The 14,118-nt window shown below is 47.5% G+C and overlaps 1 protein-coding gene and 1 long non-coding RNA gene across 2 annotated transcripts; both read left to right on the forward strand.

Moving 5' to 3' along the window:
• Positions 1 to 7,726: 7,726 nt before the first annotated feature.
• SPC24 (SPC24 component of NDC80 kinetochore complex) lies at positions 7,727 to 13,783 on the forward strand. The gene is made up of 5 exons (XM_006063925.4): positions 7,727 to 7,910; positions 11,626 to 11,770; positions 11,946 to 12,050; positions 12,184 to 12,260; positions 13,562 to 13,783. The coding sequence occupies exons 1-5, from the start codon at positions 7,751 to 7,753 to the stop codon at positions 13,666 to 13,668; spliced, it is 594 nt and encodes a 197-aa protein (XP_006063987.1). The 5' UTR covers positions 7,727 to 7,750; the 3' UTR covers positions 13,669 to 13,783.
• On the forward strand, positions 12,267 to 13,555 carry LOC123466181. Its single transcript, XR_006641439.1, has 3 exons — positions 12,267 to 12,608; positions 12,999 to 13,099; positions 13,340 to 13,555. It is a non-coding gene; the product is annotated as an uncharacterized LOC123466181 (long non-coding RNA).
• Positions 13,784 to 14,118: the final 335 nt, after the last annotated feature.

The raw sequence follows: 14,118 nt of genomic DNA on the forward strand, positions 1-14,118 counted from the left end.
GTGTATGTGTCTGGTGTTTGTCTTACTGTACTCCTCTTTTTATTTTTAAATCAATTAATCTTTAAAATTTTGGCTGAGCTAGGTCTTCGATGAAGCACACAGGCTTAGTTGCCTGTGGGATCTTAGTTCCCCAACCAGGGATCAAACCCATGTCCCTTGCATTGGAAGGGGGATTCTTAACCACTGGACCACCAGGGAAGTCCTTGTATTTCTCGTGAAGCTTTAAAATAGATCTCTTTTTAAACATGGACTTATTTGAACAATGTTCAACACTACAGAAAAGTGGCGAGACTATTAAAATAAACGCCCTTATGCTCCGCCCTACACCGACACTATCCAATAATGAAGTCAGTAGCCAGTGGTGGCAATTTCCATTTAAATGCAAATCAGTTGTAATGCATTCATAGTCAGTAGCTGCACAGAGCTGGTGGCTACCAGACTGGGCTGCAGAGATACAGAACACAGTCATAGTTTGTTTAGAAAGTTCTAAACAAACCAACTGTGGGCACCTCAGAAAAAAAATTTTCCTGATTTTTTTTTTCTTCATGACAAAATAATTTACAGTGATTGTAAAAGGCAAACTTTAAACAATAATGAGAACATCTGGCCTAGGGGAGGGTGCCATGGTCCCATGTGGTAGAAATGTGTACCATTGTCAACTCTTGGAGCATCTCCTGCCAAACATTTTCTTAACAGGCTGAGTATTAAAATACTTTGTTTTCCTGTTTTATTTTTTTATTGAGGCAGCATTATACCTTTTGTGTATGAGTCGTGTACAAAAGCTGGGGGCTTCCCTGGCAGTCCAGTGGTTAAGACTTCGTGCTCCCAATGCAGGGGACATGGGTTTGATCCGTGGTTAGGGAACTAAGACCCTCCATGCAGCAAAAAAAAAAAAAAAGTGTACAGCTCCATGGCGGTTTGATAAGTGAACAAAGTGAACATCCTTGGGTTACCAGGACAGGAAGAGCAGTCTCCTCAGCCCCTCCCCTCTCCAGTCCTGGGACCTCTCTCTCCCTCTTCCCCAAGGATAGCTTATAACGGATGATTGGTCTCCTGATTCTCACTTCCTCTGTTTTCCCTCTGGACTGGGAGATAATGGGTGGTTTTCAGAGGTTATAGGAAGTCCTAGAAATTTTATGCAATGTTGTATATTCCTAAGTGGAAGGGTTCACTGATCTTGTCAGTTTTCGGAAGGGTCTGTGGTTTGTGAGCCAAGAAGAGACCTTTTGGATATTTAAAAAAAAAAAAAAGATAGATAGTGGGAGGCTGCTGTACAGCACAGGGAGCTCACTTCAGTGTGATGACCCCAAGGAGTGGGGATGAGGGAGGGGATGTATGTATACATATAGCTGGCTCACGTTGTTGTATAGCAGAAACCAGCACAACATTGGAAAGTGATTATACTCCAATTAAAAAAAAAGATAATTGCTAAGAAAAAAAATATTCTTCAGAAACTTCCTGGCAGTCCAGAGGTTACTATTTGGTGCTTTCACTGCTGTGGTTCAGGTTCGATCCCTGCTTGGCGAACTAAGATCTCACGAGCTGCATGACATGGCCAAAAAACAAACAAAATAAAAATTCTTTCTCATAAGCAGTCACCCAGGATCATTTCATCATCTTTGCTACCTTGTCCAGCTCATGCTGAAGACTTCATTCCCTACTCCCCAAACCCGGTGTCTTGTTTGGCTTTTTAAAAAATACAAGTCTGTTTATTTTTGCGGCAAAATATACATAACAAAACATTTACCGTCTAAACTATTTCTAACTGTGAAGTTCAATGGCATTAAGTACATTCACTTTGTTGTGCAACCCTCCCCACCATCCATCTCCAGAACTCTTTTCATCTTCCCAAAGTGAAACTCTGTCCCCTTTAAACATTAACTTCATCACCCCCACCCCCAGCTGTTAGCAACTCCCATTCTCCTGTCTCCATGAATTCAAGTACTCTAAGGACCTCGTGTAAGTGGAAGTGGGGAGTTTTTGTCTTTTTATGACTGGCTTATCCAACCTAGCATAATATACTCAACATTCATCCATGCTGTAGCACGTGGCAGAATGTTCATACTTAAAGACTGAATAAAATTCCATTGTTTGCATACACCACATTTTATTTATCCATTTATCCATTGAGGGACACTTGGTTGCTTTCACATTTTAGCTATTGTAAATCGTGCTGGGTGTACAAACAAAGTCCCAGCTTTCAACACGGGGGGTATATACCTGAGAATACAATTTCTAGATCATGTGGTAGTTCTATTTTTAGTATTTTGAGGAATAGCTATAATTTATTCCAGAGCGGTTGGCCCAGTTTACATTCCCACCAACCAGTTGCTCCATTTCTTCACCAACAATTGTTATTTTCTGATTTTTTAAATTGTTTTATTTTAATTAATTTTTATTGAAGTATAGTTGCTTCCAGGTGGTGGTAAAGAATCCGCCTGCTAATGCAGGAGATGCAGGTTTGATCCCTGGGTCGGGAAGATCCCCTGGAGAAGGAAATGGCAAGCCACTCCAGTATACTTGCCTGGAAAATTCAATGCACAGAGGAGTCTGGCGGGCTACAGTCCATGAGGTCGCAGAGTCAGACATAACTTACTGACTGAGCATGCACGCACATATAATAATTGCTTTACACTGTTGTAAAGCTTTAGCTTCTGCTTTATGATTTATTTTTCATAGGAGCCATCATAATGGCTGTGAGTAGTTCTTGCTTTATTTTTTGGCAATGAAGTGAGTGGCCTTTCTGACAGAAGCATTTATATCTTTCAGGCTCTGCTGGTGCAACCTGGAATGGCTTATCTCTTGAACAGCCTTTCCCAGCTGATAAGAGAGCTATCATTAGCTCATGGCTTAGAAAGGTTAAGAACTTGCCAAGGTCACAGGTGATCTGCACAGCCAGAAACTGAATCCATGGTCTTATCGCTTTTTTATTCCACTCAGCATTGTGCCTGCCTTTCAACGCAGAGAAGGTCAGCCCCTAACACCAAACAAAGGTCTCATAGCTGATGGTAACGAAGCAAACTCAGCATCAAATGCTCCGCCATCAGGATGGTGAGCAATGCCATAAGCATTGACTCTGGGCTCCCAGCTCTGTGCCCAGAAACCGACATTTCTGCAGGAAACTACAAAGGTGACATCACTTGTATGCAAGCCACCTTATGAGACAAAGGATGGGGAACTTCTTTTTTTTTTTTTTAATCAATTCATTTGACTGCCCTGGGTCCCAGCTGTGGCATGTGGGATCCAGTATCCCTAACCAGGGATTGAACCCGGGGCCCCCTGCATTGGGAGCTCAGAGTCTTAACCACTGGACCACCAGGGAAATCCCAGAGCTTTTGTTCTTGAACTTCCTCTTCTCCATATTCTTCCCCCAGGAGAGCTGTCATCTGATACTGGCTGCATCCTGACAGCCTGAATTTCTATCCACAGCTCAAATGTCTTTGCAGACTCATACAGCCAAGCAACTGCTTTCTTGATAGCTCCACACAGTCATCCTCCAGGCTCTGGGACCTTCCCCAAACCTTTCCTTTCACGCACTCTCTCACCTCCAAGTCTGTTCCTCTCCATATTGGTCACAAGTACCTAACAGGTATTTGGGCCACCACCTAATAGGTATTTGGGCCAAACACCCAGGAGCTTTCTTTCTCTTCATTCTGCACATCCAGGCTTGCTGGCAAGTCCTCTCAATTCCAGAAGATCTAGAGCCAATCCCCTGCCTAGCTCTCCCCTACGTAACACCTTCCAATGCTTCCTGGTGCATCAGAATAAAGACTCGCAAAATCTCTTGCTCACTCCTCTCTGGCCATGACAACCTCCTCACCATTCCTTAAAGAAATTAAACGGCTGGGACTTCCCTGGTGGTCCTGAGGTTAAGACTCTGAGCTTCCAAGGCAGGGGGCCTGAGTTCCATCGCTGGTCAGGGAACTAGATTCCATATGCCACATCTAAGAGTTTGCATGCTGCAACTAAAGATCCTAACTGCCGCAACGAAGACCTGGTGCAGCCAAATAAATAAATATTAAGAGAGAAAGAAAGAAATTAAACTTCCACACCTCAGAAGCCTTTGAACTTGTTCTTTCCTTTGCCTTGTGTCTTGCTTCCTTTTCATCACTCAGGTTCCTATTCATATGTCCCCTTCTCAGGGAATCCATCCTTGAGCCCCCACCTAAAGCCATTTCCCTCCCCTGCTCCAACTCTAGTGATTTTGTCCTATGACCCTGTGTTATTGCTCTCAAAGCAAGTCTTCCTGGCAGACTGAAATGATCTCATTCATTTATTTGCTTATTGTGAGGTCTTGTCATTAGAGCAGAGACTTTCAATTATTTTTTAAAAAAAGAGTTTTGGCACTCCCTTAAATTTTTTTTAATTCAGTGGTTTCCTTACCTTAAAATTTTTTAAATATAATTTATATCTTTTTATTTATTCTCTTTTGGCTGTGCTGGGTCTTCAACACTGTAGATGAGCTTTCTAGTTGTGGTACACGGGCTTCTCATTGTGGTAGCTTCTCTGTTGCAAAGCATGGGCTCTAGGGTGTTCGGGCTTCATTAGTTGCAGAGTGTGGGCTCAGTAGTTGTGGCACATGGGCTTACTTGCCCAGCGGCATGTGGGATCTTTCCGGACCAGGGATCGAACCTGTGTCCCCAGCACTGCAAGGCAGATTCTTAACCACTGGACCACCAGGGAGGTCCTCATGATTTTTCACATGTCCCACAGCAAGACACAAATTTCCTATGTGACCCAGGGATCCAGGTGTTACAACTGCATCACGAATTACCTCCAAATTTACTGGCTTTAAACAACAACATGGATCTTGCTCACAAACCTGCGGTTTGAGCGGGCTTGCTGGGAACATCTCTCTCTGCTCCTCTTGGTGTCAGCTGGGAAGGCTCAAAGGCTGGGGGCTGGAATCATTTCAGTGCTCACTCCCTTACTTGTCTGGTGGTTTGTGCTGGTTTTGGCTGGGCCCTTATCTGGGAGACAGTTCATGTGCCTTGGGCTTCCTCACCACATGGCAAATGGACTCGGAGAGCCTATCCTGGAACTGAGAGAGAGAGAAAGCTAGCACCAGGCAAAAGGTGCATCTTAGTTTCTGACCGAGGCTTTCAAGTCACACAGCGTCCCTTCTGCCACATTCTGTTAGTTGCACAAAATCCTGCTGAAGTTCAAAAGAATAGAAGTCTGTCTCTTGACAGGGAGTGGCAAAGCTGGAACTATTTCTGTCACTATTTTTTGGAAAATACTACCTGCCACACCCAGTAGACAAATGTTTGGAGTTTCCCCCAAAACAATACCTAGCTTTTTGTACACAATGCACTGATTTTTTTCACCATTGTATTTTGTAGAAAATGCTGGTCATGACCTGCTGCATTGATGTCTTCACCTCATTTGAGGGACACGTCACAAAAATGAACAGTTTTTCTTTCCTGTACTGTAACCCTGCACAGCACGGTGTTCAGTAAAAGCTGGATACCTCACCTATTAGCTTTCTATATATGTTTTACTTAGCACCTATATAGTAATCCCTTTTAGTTCACTCAGAATCGACTGATATGGGACCTTAAATGCTTTGTGCTCAGTTCAGTTCAGTTTAGTCGCTCAGTCGTGTCCAACTCTTTGCGACCCCATGAATTGCAGCACGCCAGGCCTCCCTGTCCATCACCAACTCCCGGAGTTCACTCAGACTCATGTCCATCGAGTCAGTGATGCTATCCAGCCATCCCATCCTCTGTCTGTCCCCTTCTCCTCCTGCCCTCAATCCCTCCCAGCATCAGAGTCTTTTCCAATGAGTCAACTCTTCGCATGAGGTGGCCAAAGTACTGGAGTTTCAGCTTTAGCATTATTCCTTCCAAAGAAATCCCAGGGCTGATCTCCTTCAGAATGGACTGGTTGGATCTCCTTGCAGTCCAAGGGACTCTCAAGAGTCTTCTCCAACACCACAGTTCAAAACCATCAATTCTTTGGCGCTCAGCCTTCTTCACAGTCCAACTCTCACATCCATACATGACCACTGGAAAAACCATAGCCTTGACTAGACGGGTTCTCAGTCATGTACAACTCTTTTCAACCCCATGGACTGTAGCCTACCAGGCTCCTCTGTCCATGGGGTTTCCAGGCAAGAATACTGCAGTGGGTTGCCATTTCTTCTCCAGGGAATCTTCCCAACCCAGGGATCAAATGCGCATCTCCTGCATTGCAGGAAGACAATTCGTACCGACTGAGCCACCAGGGAAGCAATAACACCTGTATAGCACTTACTGAATACCAGGTACTGCCCTTATTTAACCCTCATGCCAATTCTTTTATTTATTGAGGTATAGTTGATTTACAGTGTTGTGCTAATTACTGCTGTACAGCAAAGTGACCGTTTTACACACACATATATATATTTTAAAATATTTTTTTCTATTAGGATTTATTCCATGAGATTGGGTGTAATTCTTTGTGCTATACAGTAGGACCTTGTTGTTTATCCATTCTAAATGTAATAGTTTGCATCTGAGTCAGTGAGTGCTTAATTTTCAGTCGTGTCCGATTCTTTGCGACCCTTTAGACTGCAGCCATGAGGCTCCTCTGTCCATGGGGTTTTCTAGGCAAGAATACTGGAGTGGGTTGCTATTTCTTTCTCCAGGGGATCTTCCCCACCCAAGAATCTAATCCACACTCCTGAGTCTCCTGTATTGCAGGTGGATTCTTTACCTGCTGAACCATCACGGAAGCCCTGCTAACCCCAAACTCCCAGTCCATCTCTTTCCCTTCCTCCTCCCCCTTGGCAACCACAAGTCTGTTTTCTATGTTTGTGAGTTCATTTCTGTTTTGTGAAGGTGAAGGTGAAGTCGTTCAGTCGTGTCCGACTCTTTGCGACCCAGTGGACTGTAGCCCACCAGGCTTCTCCATCCATGGGATTCTCCAGGCAAGAATACTGTTTTGTAGATAGGATCATTTATTCTCAAACCAACTCTTAAAGCAGACACTATGATGACCCTCATTTTGCTGAAGAGGAACATGAAGCGCAGAGGGATGAAGCAGTTTGCCTGGGGTAACACAGCTTGTTGCTGTTGTTTAGTCGCTAAGTCCGACTCTTTGCCACCCTTTGGACTGTAGTCCCCTCAGGATCCTCTGTCCATGGGATTTCCCAGTGAAGAATACTGGAGTAGGCTGCCATTTCTTCCTCCACAGGATCTTCCCGACCCAGGGGTGTTACCTGGGTCTCCTGCCTTAGCAGGAGGATTCTTTACCACTGAGTCACCACGGAAGCCCAGTAAAACAGCCAGTAAGTGGCAAATCTGGGGTTGAAACCCAATAAATCCGGTTGCAGACTCCATTTTGCTATGCAGCCTCTTATAGACTACTTATTTATGATTATTGTGAGTATTACATGCACACACCACAGAACGTCGGTTCCACGTGAGGCAGTTATCAGCTTAGTCCCTAGAACCCCAACCTGGAAGCAGCAAGCACTGAATTTGGTAAGAAGGAAAGTTTGAACCTCTTGCAGCCGCTCTCCAGCCAGCACAGGATCATCAGGCAAGACTATCAGGCAGGCCTGCAGAGACACGCCCTCCCTGCGCAGACTGGCCTTCGCCAGTGACTGACAGAAGAACTGGCGCAGGCGCACTTGTCCGACTCGAAGCAGCCGCCCTCATTCGCTGATGACTGACGTGGGATCAACCCAATGGAAACGAGCCTCTCCGGGAGGGGGGCAGGGCTAAGGGGACAGTTAAATTTGCGCGGGATTTGTTCTCAAGTAGTCATGGCGGCCTTCCGCGACATGGAGGAGGTGAGCCAGGGGCTTCTGAGCCTGCTGGGCGCCAATCGGGCGGAGGCGCAGCAACGGAGGCTGCTGGGGCGCCACGAGCAGATGGTGGAGCGGCTGCTGGAGACACAAGACGGCGCCGAGAAGTGGCTGCGAGGTGAGGACCTGGGCGGGCGGGGCGAGGGGCAGCCGGGGTCCGTGTCATGGGAGCGGTGGCCAAGCCAGTCACGAACCTCCTCCCTTTGGGCGCCCCTTCCCCTAACCTATTTCCCCGTGCAGGTGAGCACTGTCCCCTCTGAGCCTCTGTTTCCCCTTCATGAAATGGGCTTCAGGATAGCAGCGGGGGTTTGTGTGTTAGTCGCTCAGTAGTGTCCTACTCTTTTTTGCTACCCCCATGGACTGTAGCTCGCCAGGCTCCTCTGTCCATGGGGATTCTCCAAGCAAGAATACTGGAGTGGGTTGCCGTACCCTCCTCCAAGGGATCTTCCCAATCCAGGGATCGAACCCAGGCCTCCCGCATTGCAAGCGGATTCTTTACCATCTGAGCCAGCCAGGGGGTTTAGTGGTGAAGATAGGAGTTTGCAGGCTCTGCCGCTTTGTGAGCAGTAGCTGGGGTACTCAGGGTTTGAATTGAAACTCAAGTGTCAAAACACCGGATTTGAATCCCAGCATTCCCACTTCCCAGCTGTGAGATTTGAGGTGACTTACTTAACCTCACAATGCCTCTTTTTCCTATAACTTGGTTGTAACAATAAATAATCCACATCTTCCTGCTGAGGTTGTTCAGATGTTTTACTGAGCGCCTGCTGTGCCCAGGCATAGTGCCAGCCCTGGGGTGACAGCAGGGAATAGAGCAAACACAATCCCTGGGGTGAGGGGGCTGCTGATACTCTAGCGGGTTGAGGGAGAGGATAAACAAGAAAAATGAATTTGTCAGGAGGTGATGGGCTAAGGATTTCAGCCCTTAACTCATGAGCTCTGTGGTCTCAGTCCAGTGGCTTCCCTGTCGAGCCTCAGTTTCCTCATCTGTGAACGGGGGCTGCTGAAGCACCCCTTTGATGACTCAAAGTGAAATTCACAGAAATGACGCTTGCATAGCACTGTGCCCTTGAAAGGGGTGGAGGTGGGGGCTGCTCATGTTGCAGCTTTTCTCAGCATCAGGGTATTTTGGGTTTTTTTAAAGGCTTCAGACTTTTTTTAAATTGTGGTAAAGTTGATGTAACGTGAGGTTTACCATTTTAACTATTTTTAAGTGTCCGGTTCAGCAGCATTAAGCACATTCACATTGCTGTGTAACCATGACCACCATCATCTCCAGTATGCCATTGTATGGATACAGTACATTTTGTTTATCCATTTATCACTGGACACTGGGGTTGCTCCCACCTCTTGGCGATTGTCAATAATGCTGCTATGAACAGGAGGGTACAAAATAATCTCTTTGAGTCCTTGCTTTCAATTCTGTTTTTGTATTTTCCCAGAAGTGGAAATGCTGGATCAGATGATAATTTGATATGTAATTTTTTTTTGAGGAAATGTCATCGAGTTTTCCACTGTGGTTTCAGTGCCAGGGATTTGTAATGCCTTTTGACAATTACACTTTATGAGGGGGTGTTGTTTGGGTTGAGACTTGAATGAGCTGGGAGCTAACCATAGGATGCCTGGGGGGAGGAGGGATCCTGGCAGAGAGGACTCTCAGGGACAAGGTCACGAGGTGAGAATGAGCCTGGAGACCCAGGAGAAAGAGGTGGATGAGGTCAGCAGTAGCCAGAGCCTGCTAGCCCCCAGGAGGAGTTTGGATGTTGGTTCTAAGCATGTTGGAATCCGCCTTTCAATGCAGGAGACTGGGGTTCAATCCTTGGGTCGAGAAGATCCCCTGGAGAAGGAAATGGCAACCACTCCAGTATTCTTCCCTGGGAAATCCCTTGGACAGAGGAGCCTAGTGGGCTACAGTCCATGGGGTCGTATAAGAGTCAGACATGACTTAGCAACTAAAACAGCAACTACTAAGCGTGGTGGACGCCCTGGGCCGGGTCCTCTGCTCTTTCCTCCTCCTTCCTTTTCTCCTCTCCCTTTCCGGTAACTGTACTTCCATGGGTGGTTGGGGAGAAGATCAACATAACCCAACCTGCCTAGGTCAGCAGAATGGATGGATTTGGGGCAAGGAGAGAAGAGTCAGCAATCGAGGGTGCTGGGGTTTGATCAAAGAATCCAGTTCAGGGACTTCCCTGGTGGCAGTCACGCTTCCAGTGCAGGGGGCTCGGGTTCGATTCCTGGTCGAGGAACTAAGATCCCACATGCTGCCCAGCGTGGCCAAAAAAAAAAGAATCCAGTTCAGATTCCGGCTTTGGAGCTAAGTTTGTGGACAAGCCACTTCTTTGAACTTCCGTTCATAGCCTCTCAAACTCAAGGAGGGCTAAGCCGCCCTCAGAGGGTTGTGAGAGTACAGAGTGGGTTAGGGCTCCCTGGTCACCCGTGGCCAGAGCACGCATGTAGGCAGTGACGGCTTAGACTGAACAGCCAGGAGACTTGGCTGTGGTTCGGACGGTGCCTGGAGAAGGGGCGGGAAGGCTGCGTAAGAGAGCCAGACCCCCAGCTCTCCGACAGGAAGTCAGCAGGCACCGTCTAACACAGGTCAAGAAATAGCAGCATAAGCAAATTATTTAGAAATATGAAGGCTGATGCCAGAGAAAACAGTAAGGAGTTTAAGTGGCTGCTTCAGAGGGTGGAGAGGCTTAGAGAGGAGTGTGTGTGTGTGTGTGTGTGTGCACATGTGCAAGTGTGTGTTTAAATTTTCACAACCATAGACATGTAGCGCTTTGATTAAAAATTAACTCGATCTAAGTTTGTAAACAAACACTGGCCCTCTGAGAAGCCTTGTCATCTGTGTCTTCTCTGGGTTGGCCGGTTTCTCTGACTTAATGAGAAGGAACACAATAACCTTCTTAGGGTGTTTTTGATCTTTTCAGATGTTCTGTTCCAAACACATTTATTCTGAGTAGGTGTTGGCTGATATCTAGCGACTGTAAGACACAATTTGTGCCTTAAAGAAGAGAGACAAGAAATAAATAGGCCAGGATGATGGCTAACAGCACAGTCATGCCCCAGGAGGGAGAGGACAGTGTCCATTCCGCCTGAGTCGGGCATTATCCAGGAGGTCCTCAGGCTGGGAATGGGTGTGCCCGATGGCAGCATCCCTGGAGGACAGGCAGGCAGGGGCCCAGGGACACACATGAGAAAACATGGCATGTCTGCACGTATTAATGACACATCTTTGCAGCCCGAACAGAGGGAAAACATGTGGTCGGGAGAAAAGCAAGGAGAAAGGACGTCGGCAAGGAAGGGGAAGGTCCTTATCCTGGAGACACTGGGGGAGCCCTGGGAGGTCTTTGAGCAGAGGAGTGACTTAGCATTCGGCCTCTGACGCAGCCACTCTGAAGGCAGAGAGCAGTACAGACTGGCAACAGGAGCAACCAAAGCAAAGCAGGGGGGCTGACAGGGTGGTCCTGGAGGGATGAAGGACCAGCACGAGGAAGGAGGGGCCCTGCCAGGATGGATGGCCAACTGCATCCAAAGAGTGAGTCCTGGGCCTGTTGTCTGGGCAACGGGGTGGAGAGTGATGTCATACATTAAGACTAGGTGGACAAAGAGGGACTGGAGTTTCTTCGCCTGATGGATTCAGGTGTCTCGGTGAAATGGATACCCTGAGTCAGATTCCAGGTGGGACTCTGGTGGGTATTTGCAAATAGGACAATGGGTCTGGGAGCCACAAATGGAAGTGGGCGTAGATGGGGGCGTTGAAGCCGCCCTCTGCTCCGGGGCTCTCCTGGGGAGCCTGAGTTGAGGGGCCCAGACTTCACCCCGCCCTGCAGAGATCCTCACCGCAGAGAAGGAGGTGGCCCAGAGCCTCCTGGATGCAAAGGAGCAGGCACACCAAGGTGGTGTCGAGGTGCGGCAGCTTGAAGCTGAGCTTCAGAGGGCCAGCGAGGAGGACACCCACCTGAAAGCCAACCTCCTATATCCTTTCCTGTGTGTGCCGAATGGTCGGACCCCAGCCCCACCTGGGAGGCACCTGTTCACGCTAGGAAACACACCTAGAGCCAGTGGCTCGGGGCCCACAGGGTTGGTGTGAGGTGTGAGCATGTGGGCAGCCCTGCCTTCAAAACCAGGGATCCTTAACTACCTGCTTTACTCAGCTCACAAGAGAACTGGAGGAGCTCAAGGAGATTGAGGCGGATCTCGAAAGACAAGAGAAGGAAGTTGACGAGGACACGACAGTCACCATCCCTTCAGCTGTGTAGGTCCATAGATGTGACGTGAGTGCGTATCCCTGTGAGTGTGTGTGTGTGTGTCTGTAGCCCATGGATCTTTGCTAGAGTTAACCCTGGAATGACTTCTTTTCTCTATTTTTTTTTTGTCTTCTCACACAGGTACGTGGCTCAACTTTATCGCCGAATTAGTAAAATCGAGTGGGATTATGAGTGTGAGCCTGGGATGATCAAAGGCAGTATCCTTTGTGCCATGAAACCCTGGGCACTGCTGGGGAGAATTAGACGGTGCAGACACTGTGGCAGATCCCACACATTGAACAGCATGATCATACGACACAATTCCACTTTTGGGAATTGGAATATGACCCAGTTTCGCTCCGGGTGTACCCACAAAGGAATGAAAGCAGGGACTTGAACAGGTGTTTGTACATCCATGTTCACAGCAGCACTGTTCACAAGAGCCCAAAGGTGGGAGCAACCCAAGCATCTATCAGCAGATGAGCAGATAAACAAAACGTGGTCCATCCACATGGTGGAAAAAAGGGAGACATCCTGACACAGTTTACACCGAGGATGAACCCAGGGTATAGTATGCTGAGTGAAATAAATCAGACACAAAAAGTCGATACTATATAGTTCCACCTGCCTGAGATCTCTAGAGGAGTCAGTTTCATGAGGCCAGAAAATAAGATGAGGATGATCAGGGTGGGGTAGGGGGAGTCAGTGTTTAATGGAGACAGAGTTTCAGTGTTACAGGGCCCTTCCCTGGTAGTCAACTGGTAAAGAATCCACCTGCAATGCAGGACACCCTGGTTCAATTCCTGGGTTGGGAAGATCCCCTGGAGAAGGGAATGACTACCTACTCCAATATTCTGGCCTGCAGAACTCCATGGACAGAGGAGCCTGGCGGGCTACAGTCCATGGGGTCGCAAAGAGTCGGACACAACTGAGTGACTTTCACTTTGACTTTTCAGTTTTACAAGATGAAGAGTTCTGGGGATGAATGGTGACGGTTGTACAACAGCGTGAATATACCGAATGCCACTCAACAGGGCACTCGAAAATGTTTAAGGTGGTCAGTATAATATTACATAGATTTTACCATAATTTTTTTTAAAGTACACTGTTAGAATTTACTTTTCTGTTTATGAAAATTTGTTTCAGTCTCTCTTTTTTTAAAGCTTCATCTGTTTTGTTTTGGCTCTGTTGGGTCTTTGTTGCTACGTGGGCTTTTCTTTAGTTGTGGAGAGCAGGGGCTACTCTTAATTGCAGTGTGTGGGCTTCTCCCTGTGGTGCCTTCTCTTGTGGAGCACAGGCTCTAGGGTGCACAGGCTCTGTTCTTCCGTGGCATGTGGGATCTTCCTGGACCAGGGATTGAACCTGTATCTCCTGCATTGGCAGGCAGATTCTTTACCACTGAGCCAGCAGGGAAGCCCCTCTAAGTATCTTAATAATAACAATTGCAAGGCAGTATCCTTTTGTCGTGGGGTTGAGGGAGAGGGCAGTGCATGCTGGCTTTCCTTACATCCATGCTCAGTCCACCACGGCCCCAGCGTTGCCCAGCCCATCCACCTGGACAGCACCCAGCTCTCTAAGAAGTTCATCAGTGACTATCTCTGGAATCTGGTGGACACGGAGTGGTAGCCTGGAGCCTCTGGGACTGTGTCACACAGCCCCACTCAGTGGGAATCAGCTGTGGTGGGTGGTCAGTGCCGCGGTGGTGAGATGAGCTTAAAATTAAATGTTGACACATAAATGAGTTTTTGTTTTTTACTGATTTTCTCCCCGCCCCCCTGCCACCCATTCCACCCTCCCGACTTTGGCCTTGGATGCTGGACTAGGTAATCAAAGAGAACCAACTTAACCTTGCCAGGGCTGTAACTTCACATCTATAACAGTGCATGCCAATGACAGTGTGGTAGCCAATAACAGATTCCAGGTCTTCATCTGTGATTCAAGTGTGGCCCCTTTTCTATCCGTTCAGTCTCTGAATGCTGCTGTGTGCCCAAGGTGAAGGTGACAAGGATCTCTTCAGCCAACAGAGGAATCAGAAGTGATCAGATGCCACCCTCAGGCTAGAGAGTGTCCAGAGTG

This window comes from Bubalus bubalis, chromosome 9 (assembly GCF_019923935.1).
Source record: "Bubalus bubalis isolate 160015118507 breed Murrah chromosome 9, NDDB_SH_1, whole genome shotgun sequence".
In the NCBI taxonomy this organism is placed as follows: Eukaryota; Metazoa; Chordata; class Mammalia; order Artiodactyla; family Bovidae; genus Bubalus; species Bubalus bubalis.

Excerpts from the sequence above, each read along its gene's own strand:
- SPC24 (XM_006063925.4), top strand. The coding sequence starts at position 7,751 with ATGGCGGCCTTCCGCGACATGGAGGAGGTGAGCCAGGGGCTTCTGAGC. Across the intron at positions 7,911-11,625 it reads CGCCGAGAAGTGGCTGCGAG|AGATCCTCACCGCAGAGAAG; the intron begins GTGAGGACCTGG and ends CCCGCCCTGCAG. Across the intron at positions 12,261-13,561 it reads GCCTGGGATGATCAAAGGCA|TCCACCACGGCCCCAGCGTT; the intron begins GTATCCTTTGTG and ends ATCCATGCTCAG.